This window comes from Oryx dammah, unplaced genomic scaffold, assembly GCF_014754425.2.
Source record: "Oryx dammah isolate SB20612 unplaced genomic scaffold, SCBI_Odam_1.1 HiC_scaffold_27, whole genome shotgun sequence".
Lineage (NCBI taxonomy): Eukaryota > Metazoa > Chordata > Mammalia > Artiodactyla > Bovidae > Oryx > Oryx dammah.
This window is the reverse complement of record NW_024070211.1, coordinates 2170128-2190336: the sequence shown is the minus strand read 5'-3', so window position 1 is coordinate 2190336 and position 20209 is coordinate 2170128. Positions and strand designations below refer to the sequence as shown.

The window sequence follows — 20209 nt, the reverse complement described above, 5'->3', positions numbered from 1 at the left end:
CCCCACATCCCCGCCGGACTGCTTCTCTCCAACAGGAGGCGGTGGTCTTGCCTTTCACTCGCTAGTCACTCCCGGTGACCAAAGGTGGGAGATGGAGCCCAGGATGGACTCTAAGAAGGACTACTGCTTCTAGAGCAAAGCCGCAACCGCAGCTCGCATCCCCTAGGAAATCGCGCAAGGCTCCCGTCAGTGCGCTGGAAACGCCGACCGCTATGGTCGGCACAGTCATGAAGCAGGCGACGGGCCAGATCAACAAGCTCTGGGTGGTGAGGAGTATGGAAACCTGTGACGGAAACCTCTTCTCTGCAACTGCCCACTGGGTCACCGGACTTGCAGATGACAAACCCGGGGTGAAAGGCTCACAGAACAAGGACAAGCGAAGGAGGGAGGAGCCCACCCCTACCCCGCCTCCCACGCAAACCCTCTCGAGCTGACCGACAGCCAGCCGTGTGGCGGAGACCAGAGACTTCTTCCCCGAGAGGGAGCCACCTGCGTGCCCCTGAACCCTCGCTGGATGGGCTGGCAAGCCTCTGGCCCCTGGGACCCTGGACAGAGAGGCGGGGCCCCCTACCTGAGGCGACAGGCCGTTGCTGACGGGGTTCATGTGGTTGGAGGCGGCCGCCGGGTTCATGAAGCTGTCGGAGTAGCTGGAGAAGCCGTGGCGGGCTCCGTAGGCAGAGCTGGTGTCCGCGGCTGCGGCCGCCGCGGCCAGGCCCCCCTGGTGCATGGTGGACGGCGGGAGCGGCTGGGGCCGGTGCACGGTGCTGCCCCCGTCTGCAGAGAGAGCCAGCAGAGGGCTGAGCCAGCGGCCCGGCCCCAGAGGGCGAAGCGGGGCAGGCACCTCCCGTCTGGAAGGCAGGTCCCTAGGCCCCTTCTCTGGACCTCCATCCAGCAGAGGGGGGAGAAGGGACTACCTTCTCTCACTACTGGGGATGGGACACCCAGCTTCTGAGCAGGACACCAGGAACTGGCAGGTCTCGACTGATAACCGAGCAACATTCCAGACAACTTCTCGGCACCTACTGCGCACCAGCCCTGTTCTCAGTGCTTGACACACAGTAGGTGCTCAATAAACCTTATCTGGGCTAAAAGTCAGATCTCATTGAGGACTCTGTCCATCTATTTGGGGCTATTGGATAACATTTGGTGAGCACCAAAATCACCAGTGCTTTCACAAATCCCATCCAAGGGTATGAAGCAAGAATGATTCCCACTTTACAGATGAAGAAACTGAGGCTCAATGGGATCAGGGCCCACCCTTGCACAAGGTGATGTGGCTAAGGAGCAGGGGGCCAGGGTATGAATCGCCACTCTGTTCGTAGCCGCTGGGCTGCTCTTCTCTGTCACAGCCTCGCCACGTGGTCTTCCAGCAGATGGGACCTCCACCGTGGGCGACGGCTCAGTTTCTCATCAGGAATCACAAAGAGGCCTCTCTCCCCAGCTTCTAGAACTCCAGCCTGCCAGTCCTCTAAGAGGAAGCCACGGGGCTCCCCCATGAGACAGAAGTCAAGCAGTGGGTTCCTGCGGTGTGCTAGCGGGGTGGAGCGGAGGGAGCAGGGAGAGGGCAGACAGCGGGGCCTGGGCCACGGAGGAGGGGTGCTACCCTCCTCTACCTACAGGGCCCACCACTGTCTCTTCTGAAATTGAGTAACATCCAAGAGATTCGTGTGACTTTTATATTTGAGAAGCTCTGTTAAACGTGCGCATGGAGGCGACCGTGCTTATCTTCATCTGGATGCAGAGGGAAGAGGTTCAAGAGCAGGACACCATCTCTTTTATCTTCACTGTCCACATCAAAGCAGACAAACAGGTCACTAAAGAGCAAGAAAAACCACCTCTCTCCCCTCCTCCCGCCAAAGAAAACGCTTTTTATTTCTTCTTTGTTGAGGAGGGAAGGAGTGGGTGAGGGCGGGGTGGGGAGATAAGGTGGGGGGTGGGGTGGGGGTGCGGATGAAGGGGCGGGGCGGGTGGGGGCGTGGCCGAGATGCCGGGATGCCCCTGAGACTCACCTTGGGAGATGGTGGTGGTGGGGTAGGTGGAGTCCGGTAGCTGGTAGGGGGGCAGCGTGGGCATGCCAGTGGGCGGGAAGCCACCTGGCAGAAGGTGGTTGAACGCTGCCAGCTGGTTGGCTCCTGCCTGCTTACGCCAGCGGGCACGGCGGTTACTGAACCAGACCTGGGGGACGGAGAGCCGAGCGTTGAGCCCTCAGCCTGGTTTCCGGCAAGGCGCTGAGGCACAGCTAGAACCGGGCCCCTGCGCCATCACCCTGGGTCCAGCCAGTGTCCTCCGAGGAGAGCCCCACCTTGCTGCAGCTCAGGACAGTTTGCAAAGCACGTTCATGGGTAGGATCCCATTCTGTCCTCGTGACCTCACTACCCAGGGATGAAGTCACTGCTATGATCCCCATTTTACAGATGGGCAAACTGGGCCCCAGAGAGGGGGGTGGGGGGCTTGCCCACGTGACAGGGTGGCCGAAGCGACTCTCAGCCCAGTGCTCTTTTCCTGCAGCTGCTCCAGTGGGTGACCATCCTTATTCATCCATGTTGCACACTCATCTCCTCCAGGAAGCCCCCAAGGAGGAGGACACACATCCAGAACCCACCTGAATGAGACCCACCTGCCAGACTCAGATGCAAAAGCTAGTTCTGTGTCTGGAGCCTGAGGCCCTGCTTGGCTTACACTGCACAGGCCCCCTGAGTTAGGAAAGCTCACCACCCCCACCCCCACCCCCACCCCCAGACACAGGGACTCACTGATAACTTAAGATCTTTGAGTCTCCGTTTCCTCCGAGCCCTGTGCTAGCACTTCCTACGTCTGTCCATACGCAGACCCATGAGGCCCTCCTAGTCCCATTGACCCAGGGGGAAACTGAAGCTCACAGAGGTGGAATCACTGGCCCACAGCCACATGGCTAGTCTGTGAGGTTCACAGTTCAGTCAGTCTGACTTTCTAGAACCCTCTTGTCTGGATTTGCAGCAAGTTCCCTGGGATAGGCCAGAGAAATACGAGAATGAGTGCAAAAAATGGGGCTCCTGAGAGGTGGTGCTTCTCCACCTTTGGACTTTGCACATGCTGTTCCCTCCATCTCAAACACTCTTCCCTGTGCTGGCTCCTTGGCCTGCAGGGCTCACAGAAATGCCTCCTTCTGCTCCAGTGAGGACTGCCTGCCTCAAAAGTATTTTAGGCCAGTCCCCACCTCCTTTTCTCAGGAGGCCTCCAGCTGTGAGCTCCCTTACCCGAACAATTATTGTCTTTATCTGTTTTTCTTGTCTCCCCTCTGGCCCTAAGCCCCACAGGCAGAGGCCAGGCAATCCTGGCCCCCTGCTCACACCTCTATAGGAATCCTTGTTGAATGAATGGATGGATGGTGGGAGGCAGAGATGACTCTGGTGAGTCTCTGCTGGTGCTGCCCTCTGCCCTCTGCAAGGCCCAGTGGGGAGTCCTCCCCTTTATGGGTGAAGGCCTAGGCCTCCCCTGGCACAGATCACTTGAGACCCTCAACCCTCTAGTCCGTGTCTGCTGCTGACCTGCAGGAGGGGGAGTCTGAACGGGGGTGGAGGCGTGTTTGTGTCTCCTCGAATCATTTGTCTTTTCTCCGAGGGGAGAAATGGAATTCGGTTTTCAGAGCTGGAAGAACAGAGCTGCTGGCTCTGACCCGTTTAGGGTTCACAAAGGGAGGAGATGTGGCGGCCAAATAAAGATTAAGAAAACTGGCTTCCACATAAAATGCAGGTCCTGGCTGCTCCCACCTCCCCAGGGCAGAGAGGGCTCCCCAGGGGCATCCAGGGCAGATGAACGCTGGCCAGGCTGACTGAGGCCCTCTGAACAGCTCTGTTTTAAATCAGCGTTTCCCAAAGGCTGGGGCTCCTACACTCCAAGGTGGAGACACCTCCCCAGAGGCGAGTGACACAGACATGAGATAACCCTGAACCGCTCCCATCTCTTCTGGGCCTGGGGTGTGTGGAAGAGAAGGTCTCAACTGGGTGCTCAACGTCCTTCATGCCTTCCTAACACTCATCAGGGCCTCCCTGGTAGCTCAGCTGGTAAAGAATCCGCCTGCAATGCAGGAGACCCCAGTTCGATTCCTGAGTTGAGAAGGTCCCCTGGAGAAGAGAAAGGCTACCCGTTCCAGTATTCTGGCCTGGAGAATTCCAGGGAGTTGCCAAGAGTCAGGCATGACTGAGCAACTTTCCCACACACAACATTCATCAGCCTCTCTTTTTAAAACCCAGAGAGGATGCCCTGCCAGGTGATGCCTTCCTGAAAAACCTTCCCAGGTTGTCCCCTTTTCCCTGTGTGTGTGTTTCCAGTCGCCTTCCTTCTATGAGAGGGATGTGTGCGTGCGCGCGTGTGTGCCCAGTTGCTCAGTCCTGTCTGGCTCTTTGCGACCCATGGACTGTAACCTGCCAGGCTCCTCTGTCCATGGGATTCTCCAGGCAAGAAAACTGGAGTGGGTGGCCATGCCCTTCTCCAGGGGATCTTCCCGACCCAGGGATCGAACCCAAACCCGTGCCTCCTGCATTGGCAGGCGGATTCTTCACCACTGTGCCACCTGGGAGGCCCCTGAGAGCGATATGCATGTTTATTTTAAAATGCACTGATTTTATTTTATTTAAGTGAAGATATGGATATGCAAAAGTGGCCCAAATCCTGAAGATGGTGGAGAATGATTTATGTTTGGGATACTCTGCTCTGGTCTTGTTTGTTTAGCGAGGGTCAGCTGCAGATAAAGAGGACTCAGCTAAGGCGGAAACGTTCTCCCACCTTCTCTCCTCAGCCGCCTCGCTCCTGCTTTCCCTGCTTCCCTCCTTCCCATCTCCAGTGGCTCCCGGGACTCCGCTCTGCGTCAAGCAGGACAGGAAGGACAGAGGGTGAGCAGGACATGATCCTAGCCCTCAAGCTGCCCTTGGCCTGGCCATATGTCAGACATGTCAAAGGACAGCTGCTCTTCAGTACAGTCAGCTTAGACGGGCTGGTGTGCGAGCGGCCATGAGGAGGTCTGAGGAGGGGCTTCCAACTCCTCCCAGAATCCAGGAGGACTTCCTGGAGGAGAGGACATGCCTTTTGCTTTCTCTTTCTCTCCTCTTCCTCACTGTCCTATTTCCACGGGGTTGCCCCCAGTCCAGCAGGCATCTCCATCTTCACAAAGTGTGACATCACACAAGAGTAGGGGCTCTGGAGTCTGATCAGTTGCCTGAATTTGAATCCTGCCTCTGACTCTTAGCTAAGATGGGCAAATTCTGTTATTCCGCTGAGCCTCACTTTCTTTGTTGCTAATAGGCTCAGTTTAAAGAATCCGCCTGCCCGTGCAGAAGCCACAGGAGATGCGGGTTTGACCCCTGGGTCGGGAAGATCCCCTGGAGGAAGGCACAGCAACCCACTCCAGTGTTCTTGCCTGGAGAATCCCCATGGACACACGAGACTGGCGGGCTACAGTCCGTGGGGTTGCAGAGAGTCAGACACAGCTGCGCAACCAGGCACACGCACAAATGATAGCCCCTACCTTCTCAGTGGTTCTGGACCTCAAGGCAGTTAACACAGGCAACGTGCTTATTTAGAACAGCATCTCCAACACTTACTTTGCTGGAAAGCCTCCGAAGTCTGAACTGGAAGTGCTGTTAGCCAGTACGGACTGCAAGCTTCCTATTTACAGGTGGAGAAATGGAGGCTCCCAGAGGGACGGTGGTGGACCCAGATCCCCACCCAGAATCTTTGATCAGGGTTGAGTCTTTTGAAAACAGAGGCTGAGTTTTATTACTCATTTTTGGTCCTTGCCGGGGGCGAGGGTGAGGAACTCCGCCCATGGCAAAGGTCATGAGGAAGGAGGCTTGGCATACGCAAAGGCGTGATCAAGCCTCAGGAAACCCCCTGTTCCCGAGCATCTACCCCCAAACCAGAGTCTGTTTTATGTTTTCCTGCATAACCATTTCTCTCGGAGAAGGAGTTAACTTGCGGCTCCAAGTCAATAAAAATTCCTGGGCGTGACAAGAGTGTTTCAGTTTAGGACTCCTCTGAAGGTTATCTAGCCCGCCTGTATAGGTTCATCCGGCCACATGTGATTGTTTACAGCCTCCCAATCTGAGAGGCACGAGATGTTTTAGACTTACTAAAGGCAAATTCTTTGGGGGAGTTAGAAATTATTAGTATAATGGGTTGGTTAGGAATTATATTGGTGAAGGGTTTTTCATTTGTTGTGTCAATAATTGCTGCTAATTCCCTCCCCTGGGTGGGACAAGGATGTCTCGGGTCAAGCCTCTCTGCTGACAGACTAGCTTGTGTGACAGGATTATCCATACTCCTGCCACTACACACATGATTGTTTACTACCTCTCAACCATACACAGCACAGAGAGTTTTGGAGTATTTTGAGAGTCTTAATTAGCATAGGGCTTTTTCTTCTTGTTGAGTCAATGATTGCCACCAGGCCTCCATATCCTTAGGCACCTGGGAATATATTAATCAATGTATTTGGAATATAGAAAAGGAAATATAGTAGTTTTGATGTTAGCAATACTAGACTTTTTGAGTTAATGAATTTTCTCTTTTGTAATAGATCACTGTACTTTGTTATAAATCACTGTGTCCTTGCTATGTAAAAATGTAACTTTATCACTATCTTAAGACTAAATAGATCTTAAGGGAAGCATTGGTGAAAGGATTTTCATTTGTTAGGCTGATGTTTGCTGCTAAATCTCCATATTCCCTGCCCTTATAATGAATATAACTAGCATATAGGAGAAATAAGTATTAACCTTTAAGCATATAGGAGAAATAAGTATTAACCTTTAAGCATATAGGAGAAATAAGTATTAACCTTTAAGCATATAGGAGAAATAAGTATTAACCTTTAAGATTAATCATGTTAACCTTGGGTTAAATAAATTCCTTTCTTGATTGTAACTCACTACGCCCTCATCCTATAGGAATGCAACTTTATTTGGAGGGTGGTGCCTGGTTTAAGAAAAAACACCCTTGGAAAAAATAGGTTTTTTGGTTATCAGAAAGAAAGGATTATAAAATGTCAGCAGGTCTCACTCATGGCCAGAAGATGATGTAATATCCCTAAGACCTTTTTTTTATACATTTATGTGAAGCATCTGATTTTGATAAAGGTCAGGACTGCTGACCCCCGCGTGACTCTGTATTCATCCCTGTGTGTAAAAAAAGGTATATAAGCAAACCCCAAAATAAAGGAATCGGATCAGTTTCCGGAAAGACTGATACCCCCGTGTCACTTCTTTCTTGCTCCCGTTTCTCTGGCTGAATTCCCATCTGGATTCAGACTCCTTTTCTCCACTAATTCTCCTACTACACTATCCATTTCTAATCTCTCTCTATATCTGTAATTAAATATGTATTTTTCCAAGGACGCCGACGCCGTCCCCACCTTCGAATTCCCTGCATCCACCGGGGCTGGACCCCGGTAGGTCCTTCTCTCCACATCTTGCCCTGGGAGCAGGACACCATAAGAAGAGTCTGATGACTGAGTTGAACGTCTCATCTGGCCCTCCTTCCAATGCAGCCCCGAGGAAAGGAGCACACAGACAGACTCGGGCTTGGGTCCCAGGACAGCCGCTTATTACCTGTGTCTTTAGGAAGTTGCTTCTGCTAGTGAAAGGTCAGGCTTCTCATTTGTAAAATGGAGAGACTGACTGTCCCTGCCTCTTCTTAGGAGCATGGTAAGGACGATGAAGATAACGCATGTAGGGCGTTGAGCAGTGTGCCTGGCACATGGGAAGGGCATCATGAATGTCATCCAGCATAACAAAAAGATTCAGTTTAAGTTATTAATTAGCGAGTCCCTCCAGTGCCTCCCAAATGGAATTCGGTTCAGAGCTCTAGCCCGCCTGCCCCCAAGCAAACAGCAGGGCTCCAAACTGGGACCAGATGAGCTGCACGCAGCTCTGGTCCCTGGATGCTGCTCATCTGGAGGACGGGATGTTCTCCCAGGCCTTGTGGGAGAACTTGGGCTGGCCTTGGGGCCTCTCAGCTCTCAGCCTCTGTTTCTAGAAGAGATATGCAGACTTCGGAATCTCGGAGCTCTGGACGAATCATATTTGTTTATCTGCAAGGAAGATGTCTGCGAGGTGGGGGTCGGGCCCCCAGATGCTTAGAAATGAAGACCCCTCAGGGGAACGGAGTCACCGGTCGCCAGGCACGTGTCCTGCCTCGCACCCCTTTCCCACCCTTCCCAGTGGTGGAGCTTCCTGCAGACTGAGATGGGCATCTCTGCACTGGGGGTACCATATAACCCCACGCAGTGCCCCGCGGGCTTCCGAGGGAGGCACCTGACCCTCTGCTGGGGGGCAGGGCTGGAGGAGAGGCAGAAGCGGCACACACGAGTGACGAGGTCCTGCCCGACCTGCGCCTACCGGCTTCCTTGCTGATTTGGACGCCAGCCCTGTGACAGCAAGGCTTTCTGTCTGCCGGGTCCCTGGTGCCTAGAACAGCGCCTGGCACACCGGAGGTGCCCAGTATGACTGCTAGATGAATAAGCCTGGAGGTGCAAGGGTGGCCAGAATTGGGCCCACTAAGAATAGGTGAACTTTAATAATCACAGCCCCTACTCAGGGCACTTCCTGACTCTGTGTGAGCCTGTTTACATGTTATCATTTAGTCCTCAGAACGAAGTGGACCCTGTTACCATCATCTCCGTTTTGCAGAGAAGGAAACCAAGGGCAAGGGAGTAAGTGATGGAGCTGGAATTCGCACCAAGACATCTTAACCCTCTGGCACCTCCCGGTGCCCCTGAAACGCACAGGACTGTCAGACCCCCAGACTACAGGCTCTCAGAATCAGAGGCCAAGACCGCAGAAGCATCCAGCCCTAAGATCTAAGCAGAGCTCAGAGGGCTTCAGGGCCCGGGGCCGCCCTGTCCTCAGCAGGAACCGTCTCACCGGGCCTCCCATCCCCCGGACGTCGCACTTCGGCTTGAACTTCTGGTGACGGTGACCTCAGCGCCTCCCGTGGTGGCCCTGACTGTCAGGAAGCCGGGACCCTAGAGCTTTAAGGAGCCTTCATGCTCACTCAGTTTGGCCCCTTTATTTAGAGAGGAGAGATTAAGTCTCAGGAAAGGAAACTGACCTGTTGAGGGTGACACAGCTGATCAGAGGCAGAAACCAGTGGGAACCCAGCCTGCGGCTCCCGGTCTCCCCCACCCCAGCCCCGCTCCAGGGCCTCTCCGAGCAACTGCGTCCTCCAAGCCTTCTCCTCTCCAGGCCAAATGCTCTATCATTCCTGTCTTGCTTTGGGGGGCGGTCAGTCTTTGTTCATTCTTTAAAACTCAACGTGCATCGATCCCTTCTTTGCTGGGATCAGACCCAGTTCTCAGGCCACGAGTCGGGGGAGAGCCAGCCCCGCCCTGGAGCACTGAGGGTCTGCGAGGGGACCGGCACGTGGAGCCCGGCTGCCTTGGCCCCCGCGCCGGGGACGTGCCTGGGTTCTGCTGCTCCCCCTGTTCTCAGCGCCCCTCACCCTCAGACCTTGAGTGACACCTGTTTCTGAGTCCCCTGGGCCAATAAAAGCACTGCCCTGACAGCCAGGACGTTTTACAAGGAGCGGTCAGGCTTCAAGGTGGTGGGAAGCAGCCGTGGCCGCCAGACGTGGGAATGAGAAAGCACCCAGGAATGTGCCCAGGAGAACAGCTGCAGGGGGATCAGAGGCGGAGGAGGGAGGCCTGGCCGGCAGCTCGGGTGTCACCCCGAGGGGAGGGGGCTGGGATGAGCCGAGCTGGCTGCGGCTGCCCATCCGCGACCCCCAGGGTCTCCCTGCCTGGCGGCCCAGGGGCCCCCACTCCAGGAGGGGTGGGGTGGGCAGAGGGAGGTATGCTGGTCCCTGGAGTGCTCAGATGCCCGTTTGCTTCTGGCACATTTCTGCTTTCAAATGCCAGGCTGAGTCCATTTCTCCTTCCCAGATGGAAAGAGCCTGGGCTTGGCATGCACAGGCCTGAGCTCTGCACACACATCCCCAGCGCCGCATCACTTCTCAGTCACTGTGCCTGTGATGAGTGACCATCCTGGCCTGACGAGGGGCTCTGAGGTTCCCTGGGGTCCTGTGGGAGGAGCCCCCCAGCAGCGGCCACAAGGTAGATGGCCGACAGGAGCTCTCGGATCCCTCTCGGACAAGACAGAAGAGCCCCCAGCGAGCACTGGGGGCAGCCCCTCGGCAGACTCAGCTCCCCATTCACGGAGGGGCCAGGCCAAGACCGGCTCCCACAGGAGCTGTTCATCAGCCCCCCTTCCTCCTCCGCCCCTCCCGGCCCCCGACCCAGACAGGCCCCCAGAGACTCTGACTTAGAGAACTACAGCTAAGAACTGCAGCCTGAGAACTCAGCTTGCAGAGAGGAGGCAGGTCCCTCCCCCATCCCCACTGCAGGCCTTGAACCCTAGACAGACAGGGCTCTTCCTGTGCCCCACCTTCCGCAGGCCTGATCGAGCACCAGGCACTTTGTGGGTGTGGATGTCCACAGGGTGTTCAAAGTCTGCTCACCCTTCCCTGGACGCTTCTAACTGGCCAGGAATATGCACCCAGGCAGCTTGCATGCTTCCCATAACAGGAAACTCATTACTCATCCTAGGAAGCTAGGTCTGTTCTGGAAAGTTTTGTCCTGAATCTTTCCTCCCCTCCTCAGAGATTTGGGAGTGTTTCTATTTCCTGAGCTCCCTCTCTTGTGGCTGAGCTAATGTCCTTCTTTCCTCCATCCCTTGCCCTTTCCTCCTCTCCCTTTCTGTCTCTCCCTCCACCCCTCCTTCCTTCATCTTCCTGAAGTTCTTGTCGGTAGGAGGAGGGAGGCAGTCCAAGTCCTCACAGCCCCTCCTGGCTTCCCTGGGGCTGTCCGAGGATTGGTTAGTCAATAGATTAACATTTGCTGCCCATTTACTCTGTACCAAGTGCTGGGGGCATTACTTGTCTACACAGTCCCCGGACCACTTGCCACAGAATCCCCACTCCTACTCCAGGGGGCCCACTAGACGCCCCGGCCCTGGCCACGCCCTCTCTCAATCCTGGTCTCCAGAGGACGTGTGTGCTATGGTGCGTGCTTAGTCGCTCCAGTCTGTCTGACGCTTTGTGAGCCCGTGGACTGTAGCCCGCCAGGCTCCTCTGTCCCTGGGATTCTCCAGGCAAGAATACGGGAGGGGGTTGCCGTGCCCGCCTCCAGGGATCTTCCCCACCCAGGGATCGAACCCACGTCTCCCGCAGCCCCTGCGCTTTAGGCAGGTTCTTTCCCGCAGAGCCTCCGGGGAAGCCCCTCCAGGTGACGCCCGCAGCGCAAGGCCCCGGTGCCCCTCACCTGCACGCGCGCCTCGGTCAGCTTGGTCCTCTGCGCCAGCTCCTCTCGGGTGTAGATGTCTGGGTAGTGGGTCCTCTCGAAGGCCTTCTCCAGCTCCTCCAGCTGCTCGGCCGTGAACGTGGTCCGACTACGGCGCTGCTTACGCTTCAGAGGGAGGTCGGGTTCTGACTCCACGTCTGAGCCCTCGTCCAGACGGTTCCCTATGGCCAAGCGAGAGGGCAGGAGAGGGCGGGGGCCCAGTGAGATGGACGGGAGCTGTGTGCCCACCTTCAGGCCTCCACGGCACTGAGGGTCAGATCCCTCTGAGTACAGGAAGTACGTCCCTCACGGCGCTGTTTATCAAAGACTGGGATGTAACCTCCCTGCCTACCCTGCTGCTGCTGCTGCTGCTAAGTCACTTCAGGCGTGTCTGACTCTGTGCGACCCCACAGACAGCAGCCCACCAGGCTCCCCCGTCCATGGGATTTCCCAGGCAAGAGTACTGGAGTGGGATGCCATTGCCTTCTCCTCCCTGCCCACCCTAGGGGACTGGATAACCTTACGGTCCAGCCATTAAAAAAAAAAAAAAAGCACCCTGTAGTTGGGCATTCAGGTTATCACCACTGACGTGAAACGATGGTCATGACACAGGACTCGGGCGATGCTTTCATGATGAAGCACATTTGTCAAAATTCCTAGAACTGAATTCTCCAAAAAGCGGAGAATTTTTCCCATTTATTCACTGTACCTCAATCAACGTGACTTTTAGAAGAAGGCAAGGCACAAACCAGTGTGCAGAGCCGAAACCCACTTCTGGAGAAAGCACGCACAGCACATTGTGGAACACCACATCAACAGATGAACACCACATCAACAGATGAACAAACGCAAGCCTTCAGGGTGACAGGACTTTTGCTTTCTTTTTGAAATTTGCTTACAGTTTAATATTCTTTAAACGACGATCACTTAGACGCCGCCGCGATCGCATTTTGGGAAAACACTGCAGAAACCAAGTGAAAGGGGGGCAGGAGGAAAGGGAAGGACCGAGGAAGCGGGCAGACAGACGCTTGTGCAGGGCTGGCAGCCAGGGAGCGCGGGCTCCAGGCGTGCTTCTCCCCCAGATGCCCTGCACTCTGACCCTGGGTCTCGGATCCCCCATTCTTCGCCATGAAATGTTTAGACTATGTGACTTCCACACCCAGGCCCTTGCTGGGACGTTCCAGGATCACTGAGTGATCTTCCAGGCTGGAGGGGGAGACCTTGCCTGGCGATCTGGGTCATGACTATGACTCCCACCCCATCATCCCCAGTAATTTCCACCCTGGAGCCTAGGGTTGGGTGAAGGCCTTTGCTTCCTTTGCAGAGAGAGCTCGGGGGTCTGTGGCCAGCCCACATCCTGACTCTGGATGGGCTGTCAGGCCAGGGATCTACTCCTGTTCTGCGTCTGGGTGAGGAAGGCTGCAGGAAGGGCTCAATCAAGCTCCTCAACAGTCAGGGCTGAACATACCTTGGGGACTGAACTTACTCTCTGCCCACAAAGCTTGGGCCTCTTGCCATCCCTGATTTGGCAGAAGGAATGCTAGCAAGGGGCATGCTGGGGCTCTGAAGCTGCACCCTCAGGAGTCCTGGGGGAGCGAGGAGAAGGGGGCTGGTGAGAAGAGGAAACCAAGGACGAGAAGCGGGAAAGCAGGCAGGGACGATTCGCCTCTCCCCATGCCTGCGCCTCCCTTTCCTTGCTCGCTTTCCTCTCCCTCCTTTCCCATCTCCACCCTCAGTGTTCCTGGAAGCATGCTATGTTTTCTCCTTCCCTCCGTGGAGCACTGACGCAGCACCAGCCGTGTGCCACGCGCAGACTATGCACGCAGGCCGTGTTCTGGGAGATAGCCTGAGTCGAGCCTCAGAGCCTCAGCGTGCACGCACCTGCACTGCAGATGGGAGGGACTGAGTCACAGAGAAGAAACCGAAGCGCCCACAGTCTCAGTGAGCGTCCAGATCCCGCACTCAGGCCCTGCTTTCCTGGTTCCCGTCCTGTTCCCACCCAATGGCCTCAAAGGTGGCTGACCCGAACAGGTCGAGGCTCCTCCCACAAGGGCCAGCCTTCTCCCAACCCCGAAAACAACACAACACCCAGTGCAGCTCCTTAGATGCCAAGTGAAGGCGAAGGAACAGGCCTTCCAGGCCGGGGGAAGAGTGTGTGCAGAGGTCTGGCGTGTCAAAGGGCATGGCGGGTGATGCTATCGTGGGGCGGCGCCCATGGCTGGCAGGTCTCGGGCAAAGCCCCTTTTCCCCCAGATCACCTATCCTCCATCCTGCTGACACGGCCATCTTCCCAGGTGGCGCTAGTGGTAAAGAACCCCGCTGCCGATGCAGGAGACATAAGAGAACTTGCGTTCGATCCCTGGGTCAGGAAGATCCCCTGGATGAGGAAATGAAAACCCACTCCAGCATTCTTGCCTGGAGAACCCCGTGGACTGAGGAGCTTGGTGGGCTAGAGCCCAGGGAGTCACAAAGACTGGACAGGACTGAAGGGACTTAGCTGATATGGCCATTGGGAAGTCATCCCTGCTTTTCACTGGCCGCCGATGATGACGCCGCGCAGCAAGGGACCAACGGCAAGGGAGACGTGCCTTCATCGCTGCCTGTCTCACCCCTAAAGGCGGGGACCTGGGGTGGGTCCAGCCCCTCCCTCTGCCCTCTCCCAGCTGCCCAGCTCCCCATCACTGAGAGGGGCCCTCGACGGGCACAGGTGGCATCTGGGGTGCCTTCCCCAGCACGGCTGGGGCTCAGAGCCAAATACAACTAATCCCAAGGATTCATTTCCTGAAACGCACTGCATAGCTTCAGTTTTCTGACATTGACAAGGAGAGAGGGCCCTTGGGGCCTCAGAAGGCGGAAGCAGAGGTTGGCAGGAAGGGAGGCCCGCCCGAAGACGGGGAAGGGGACAACCGGCTCTGTCCTCTCCTGGGGACTTGGGGCTAGGACAGCAGCTGAGATGAGGAGGAGGGTTGCCTGGGGCAACGCCTACGGGCAGAGACTGAACTCGGAGCTGTACGGTCAGATTGGGGAGGAGACACGAGCCCCAGTCTGATGGAGGAGGCACAGCCCTGTCCTGGGAGAATCTCCAGCCTGATTAAGTCTCAGTTCAGTTTAGAGCAGTGCCATCCAACACAACTTTTCTGTCCTGTGGAAATGTTCCAGGTCTGTGCCGTTCCATATGGTAGTATCAGCCGCCTGTGGTTCTGATCGCTTGAAATGTGTCTAGCACAAGATCTGAGTTTTTCATGTTATTTCATTTTCCTGCAAACTTGCATCACCACACAGGGCTGGTGGCCACCCAAAATGACAGCATGTCTTTAGCATCACTGGTCTCTCTTTAACAAGGAGAGGACAGGCTTCAAGCTCTTTCTGCCCACACTAGTCTCCGGTAGAATCTAATGGCCTCGGTTGTTTTTAGGAGGTTTGTATGGGTCCCAGCTGTTTGCGGGCTTCCCAGGTGGTGCCAGTGGTAAAGAAGCCGCCCGCCACTGTGGGAGATGCAATAGATGCAGGTTCCACCCCTGGGTGGGGAAGGTCCCCTGGCAGAGGGCATGGCAACCCGCCCCTGTGTTCTTGCCTGGAGAATCCCATGGACAGAGGAGCCTGGCGGGCTATGGTCCAAGGGGTCACAAGGAGTCAGACATGACTGAAGAGACTTCGCACGTACACATCTATTTATAGGATGTGATACGTGTATTCCCTTTACAAGAAGATCAGTTTCCTTGAATTCGGTTTTTAAAGATACCTTTGTACCGAGTAGAATATTCCTTAATAAGAGGGCAGGCTGGAATCAAAGTCATGCACGCAATCAGCAAATGACCGATGCGGGATAGGTTCAAGGTACTTCTGATACCAGACCTTGCCCAGCCTCAGAGCCTTGCCATCCCAATGACTTCGGGCTTTCTAGGTGTCTCGTGGAATTCTGCGTTTATTTCTCCCCTCATCTCCCTGTCCTTCCTGCCCCTACTCAGCACGGATGTGGGAACTTCACGGGCCCAGAGAGACACCGGGGTGGAAACCTAGACCGGGAAAGGCAGAGCAGGCCCCTACAAGTCTCTGTTGATTGAGAAGACCTAGGGGCTTCCCTGGAGGTCCAGGGGTTAGGACTCCATGCTTCCACAGCAGGGGGTGCGGGTTCAATCCCTGGTCAGGGAACTAAGATCCCACACGGGGAAAATAAGTAAATATAAATGAACGAAACAAAAATACAATCACTCTAAAAAAGAGAAAAGAATGGAGGGGTTGCACTAGGATGCTGGTGGTTGTCATAACAACCTTCTGGATGCTGAGTGGGGAGAGCAAGGCCGGGAGATGCAGAGAGAGCTCTAGAGAGTGGGGCTGGGGCCTGTGACTTAGGCCCTGGAGGGGATCTCCCACCTCCTCTTGGCCCTTCCCGGGGGAAGGATCTCCCACCCGTATGTTAGGTCTGTCTCATCCTTCCGTGTGCCAGCCTCACGCAGACCTATGAAGCGTGCACTGGTGGCTCTTTTACAAGCAGGGAAATGGAGCACAGAGGTTCAGTAACTCGAAAGGGGCCGCACCACCAGTAAGCCACGCTCATTCCTGGAGAGGGATGGGGAGGAAGACACACTGGGAGGGGGTCTGCAGGGCCCCCGGGGCAGCTCTGGTCTGGTCCAGGGTCCCTTCCTGGGAGGCCTGACACCTGGCTTCTCAGGTCTGTCTCCTCCCTTGCTGCGTGGCGTTGGACACGTTGCCTCCACTCTCTGGACCTGTGTTGTCTCAGAGGTAAAAATGAGGATAGTGTTACATCCTTGCATTCCTCCCTGGATTGCTTTGAGAACAGAATGAAATAACGACTTTCAGAGGAATCTGGAGCCTGTAAAGGCACATGAAGGATTACTATTATTACTATTAATTATCGATGATGATGATGATGGTAGAGAAAAAGGAGCCTCAGGGCACTGCTGCTCACCCAGCAGAGCCCACAGGGTGAAGTCCTCCCCTGGCGAGCCTTCCTGGGCCCGCGCAGGCCAGGCTGGTCTCTCCGCTCGTCCTCGGAGCCCTCAAAGCTCCTCGCAGACAGCAGGCTGGCCTCTGGCTGGGGCTCTAGGTCCCACTGGACCGAGAGGAGGGACACAGAGAACTCAGATGCCACCACCTCGCCTTGGTTTCCCACGTGCTGCCCCTCCCCGTCCCCACCCCTGGGAACCCTTGAGCCTCTGAGGTAAATTAATCAAAAGGATTAGGTGGACGTGGCCACAGAGAGGCCCTGCTGGCTGGAGCTGAGTCCTCCATGCACTGAGCCTCTGGGTGCAGCCTGGGCCGCCAGCACGGGGACGGGGACATGTGGAAAGCATGGGCATGAGCTGGCATCCATTAAAGAGGCTGGATTTGGGGGCCGGGCCACAGGGGGAGCCGTCTCCCAGGCAGCTTCGGCTCCGCCTCCTCTCTGGCTCTGAAGCAGCTGTGGGTGGAAAGGCCCCACAGTGGGCGGGACAGAGCCTGGAATGGGTCTGGAGATGACCCCCGGCAAGGAATATTGTGAGGGACCCTCTCTCTGGGTCCCCAGATCCTGTCTCACTTAGGGAGGTGGGGAGTCCCATACAGTTCCTCCCTTGGAGCCCTCCCAGTCTTAGGAGGGTGAAACGGCCTGTCTCAGGAAACTCCCATCTGATGGAGGAGGCGTCACCCCTGCACTGGGAACTTCCCAGTCTGATGGAGGAGCACTACTCCCAGATGAGCTGGGGCCAGACTGTCATAAAACAGGGAGACAGCTCCGTGTGATTGGAGAGCAGCCCAAGGACAGAAAAAGAGAGGAAAGGCTTCAACAGCTCTGCTCCGGCCAGAGTCCAGCCCAGGCCGGGCTGAAGCAAGTGGCCAGAAAACCACTGGGGGCAGCCCTCTGGTTCTCGACCCCAGCCTCTGCCTGCTCCTCCAAAGCTCCCTGGCTTTCACAGCCGCTGACTGGGAAGACTTCAGTTATGCCAGTGAGGCCCCACCACCCTCGGGCCTGCCCACACGTCCAGATTCACACCCCGCTCCGTGTCCAGTTCTCAGCTTCCTAAACGATCCAGCCAGGCTGCCCCACGCCTCCCTGCCTTTGAATTCCAGCCCCCTCTGCTCACAATGCCTCACCCTTTGTTGGCGCACTCCTGCTCATCTGGCAGAACCCAGCTGGCGGGTGCCCGCACCCCCCTGCAAGTCTTTCTGGGTCCATGCAGGCCAGGCTGGTTTCACTTGTGTCTCATCCTCGGAGCTTTCAGAGCTCCTCAGGAGACATCAAGCTGGCCTGTCGCTGGGTCTCTCGGTCCCACTGGACCAGGAGATCGACGAGTGCAGCAGAGACAGGGCCTGGCACCCAGCAGGGGCTCCGTAAAGGGATAAGGGTTAGCAGAACGATCACAGAGTTCCTTTCAAACTGACACTCTGGAGTAGTCACCACTCTCCCCTTGCACACGCGCTCCACAGTTTACAGGCCCTTTCAATGTTCCAACACAATCTCTCCCGACAGAGGGTCAAGCAGGCGGGATTAGCCCCATTTTACAGATGGTAGGTGGAATCAAGGTCACTGAAGCTGGGAAGACCACTCAGGACTCAGGACTCCCAGCCCAGTGGAAGCCAACTTTGCTATAATTCCAAGGTGATGGAGAATTCCATTTTGGATCATGAAAGCTAAGGCACCTTCTGCTCCATCCTACTCCGACCTTCAAACTTTCTCTGTTCTCCCGTTTGCCAAAGGAAAAGTCTGGAAACAGGATGGTCATAATTTCGGGACCTACCCACCTCTCCCTCAGAAGGCAGGAGGGACATGACCACCTCCAAACCAAATCCTTTTCATCCCAAATCTGCGGAAGGCAGCAGGGAGACCCTGAGACTTGGGGTCCTCATCTCGGCTCCCCCAACTCAGAGATGCCTTCCCATCCTGCTCCTGAGCACCCCACCCCCACCCACGCAGCCTCCCAGCCCAACCTTTATTACAGTTTAACATAGGCCGGCCCAGAGCCGCGGCAGAGAAATGAATCACATAATAGTTGATATGCGTTTTAATCAAGTAATTCGGGCAGAGCCGAGAGCCGGCGAGTGCAGGCTGGGTGTCCCTGAATACCAAGCAGGCCTGGGCGCAGGTCTCGGAAAATGGAAAAGTCATTTACAGCTCAGCTGGGGGCCGGCGAGCAGGGGCCGCGGCGGGCGTCCCCCAGGTCCCTCTGCGCAAACTGCTCAGCTGTGACCAGCACGTGGTGTGCGCAGCTCCTCGGGTCCCTCTGCGGGGTCTGGGCCAGGCCACTCACAAGGGGCCCGGGGACCGGGGGTGGATAGAGGCAGGGATCGGACCCCAAGTTACGCCTCCCTGGAAGTGACCCCACCTCGTCCACCTCCTCTGCCCAAACTGCTCTGGGGTACCCATCTCAGCACCACCCAGGCATCCAGACTGCAGACCGTCGGGGTCCTTATCAACCCCTTCGCTCTCCCATCACGCCTCCCAGGCAGCCAGCCCAGCACCCAAACCGGGAGATGCAGCGTCCTTCTTATCTGCAAGCCCACCGCCAGCCTGCCCTGGTCCAGCCCCAGAGTCTGTCCATCTCTCCCTGGATGCCCACGGTCGTCTCCTGCCCCAGCAACTGCCAGCCTTTGCATAGGCTGTGCCCTCTGCCTGGAGGACACCCTCATCCTCCTTCTGGCCTGCCCTTTGCAGCAGGCCACCAAAGAGGGGCATTGAAAAGCACAGGCCCCTGACACAGTCTGCCTGGATTCTGTAGACTTCACGTGTGTCAATATGGATAATAATGGGAATCCCCTCCCCCTGCCCCAAGAGCCACTTCCCTTCCTTTGCAGTTTATCCACAGTGCGCACCACAGTCAGAGGGGCTAAACGTTCCTTTTCATTGCCTGTCCCCACCCCCTCCATCATCCTGGTCATCACTCGAGACCAAGTTCCAAGCAGGTGGGCGTTTGCTCTGCTGAATCTCCAGGGCTTGGCATAAAGTGGACACCCAAATATTTGGTGAATGACTGAATGAGTAAATGAGTGAGTCTGTTAAGGCCATGAAAGAGTGCCAGGGACAAGTGAGTGCTCAGCATGCGTGAGCTGCCATCCGTTTTGGACCAGTCCTCCAGGAAGCCTTCCAGACACAACCTCTCCATCTGAATCTGGAGTGCCTACTTCTGCGCCCTTGTGGCTGGGGCTCAGCCAAACTGTCCACATGGATTCACTTCCGTCCTGCTCTCCCAGAGGCCTCCCGAGGGGACTGGAGGCACTGGTGACGTGGGGATCCAAATAGGTTCTATCTGACTCAAAGTGAAACGAAGTCACTCAGTCGTGTCTGACTCTTTGCGACCCCGTGGACTGTAGCCCGCCAGGCTCCTCTGTCCATGGGATTCTCCAGGCAAGAATCCTGGAGTGGGTAGCCATTTCCTTCTTCAGGGGATCTTCCCAACCCAGGGATCGAACCCGCGCCTCCTACACTGCAGGCAGACGCTTTATCCTCTGAGCCACCAGGGAAGCATCTGACTCCAAATTTTATGCTATTTCTCAGCGACTGACTGACGCCCAGTGTCACTCTGCCAACTCAAGGAGGGGAGGAAAACGTGACCAACTTCTTCTTCTCTGGGAAGTGTCCATCTAATCCCAGCAAACTAAAAAACAAAACAAAACTCTGACCCTTTGGTAGATGACTTGCATTATAAAAAATCGTGTCCGTTGGGGTATTCTCTGACTGGTTTCTGTGGTCACAGCGGAGTCCTGTCCTCGGGCACTAGAGGGCGCTCTTCGTACATTCCTGCCAGGAAGGGGCATCTCTAGGAAGAAGGAAGTAGTACTGCAAGAAATAGCCGTGTGTTGTTGCCGTTCCAGAACTCGGAGCCATGTTTTTCCTCATGATGGATCCACAGATCCTGCTGCCCTGAATTGCGAACCACACATTGTGAAGCACAAATCATGTTCAGA

General features: G+C 55.9%; 1 protein-coding gene across 1 annotated transcript in view; it reads right to left on the bottom strand.

The window, feature by feature from the left end:
* The window catches only part of PAX7 (paired box 7), a 127846-nt gene that overhangs the window by 41487 nt on the left and 66150 nt on the right, over positions 1 to 20209 (bottom strand). The window contains exons 3-5 of the mRNA XM_040228496.1: positions 11291 to 11490; positions 2010 to 2175; positions 572 to 774 (exon numbers count right to left, since the gene is read on the bottom strand). Of these exons, the coding sequence (XP_040084430.1) occupies positions 572 to 774; positions 2010 to 2175; positions 11291 to 11490 (569 nt within the window). The remainder of the gene's footprint in view (positions 1 to 571; positions 775 to 2009; positions 2176 to 11290; positions 11491 to 20209) is intronic.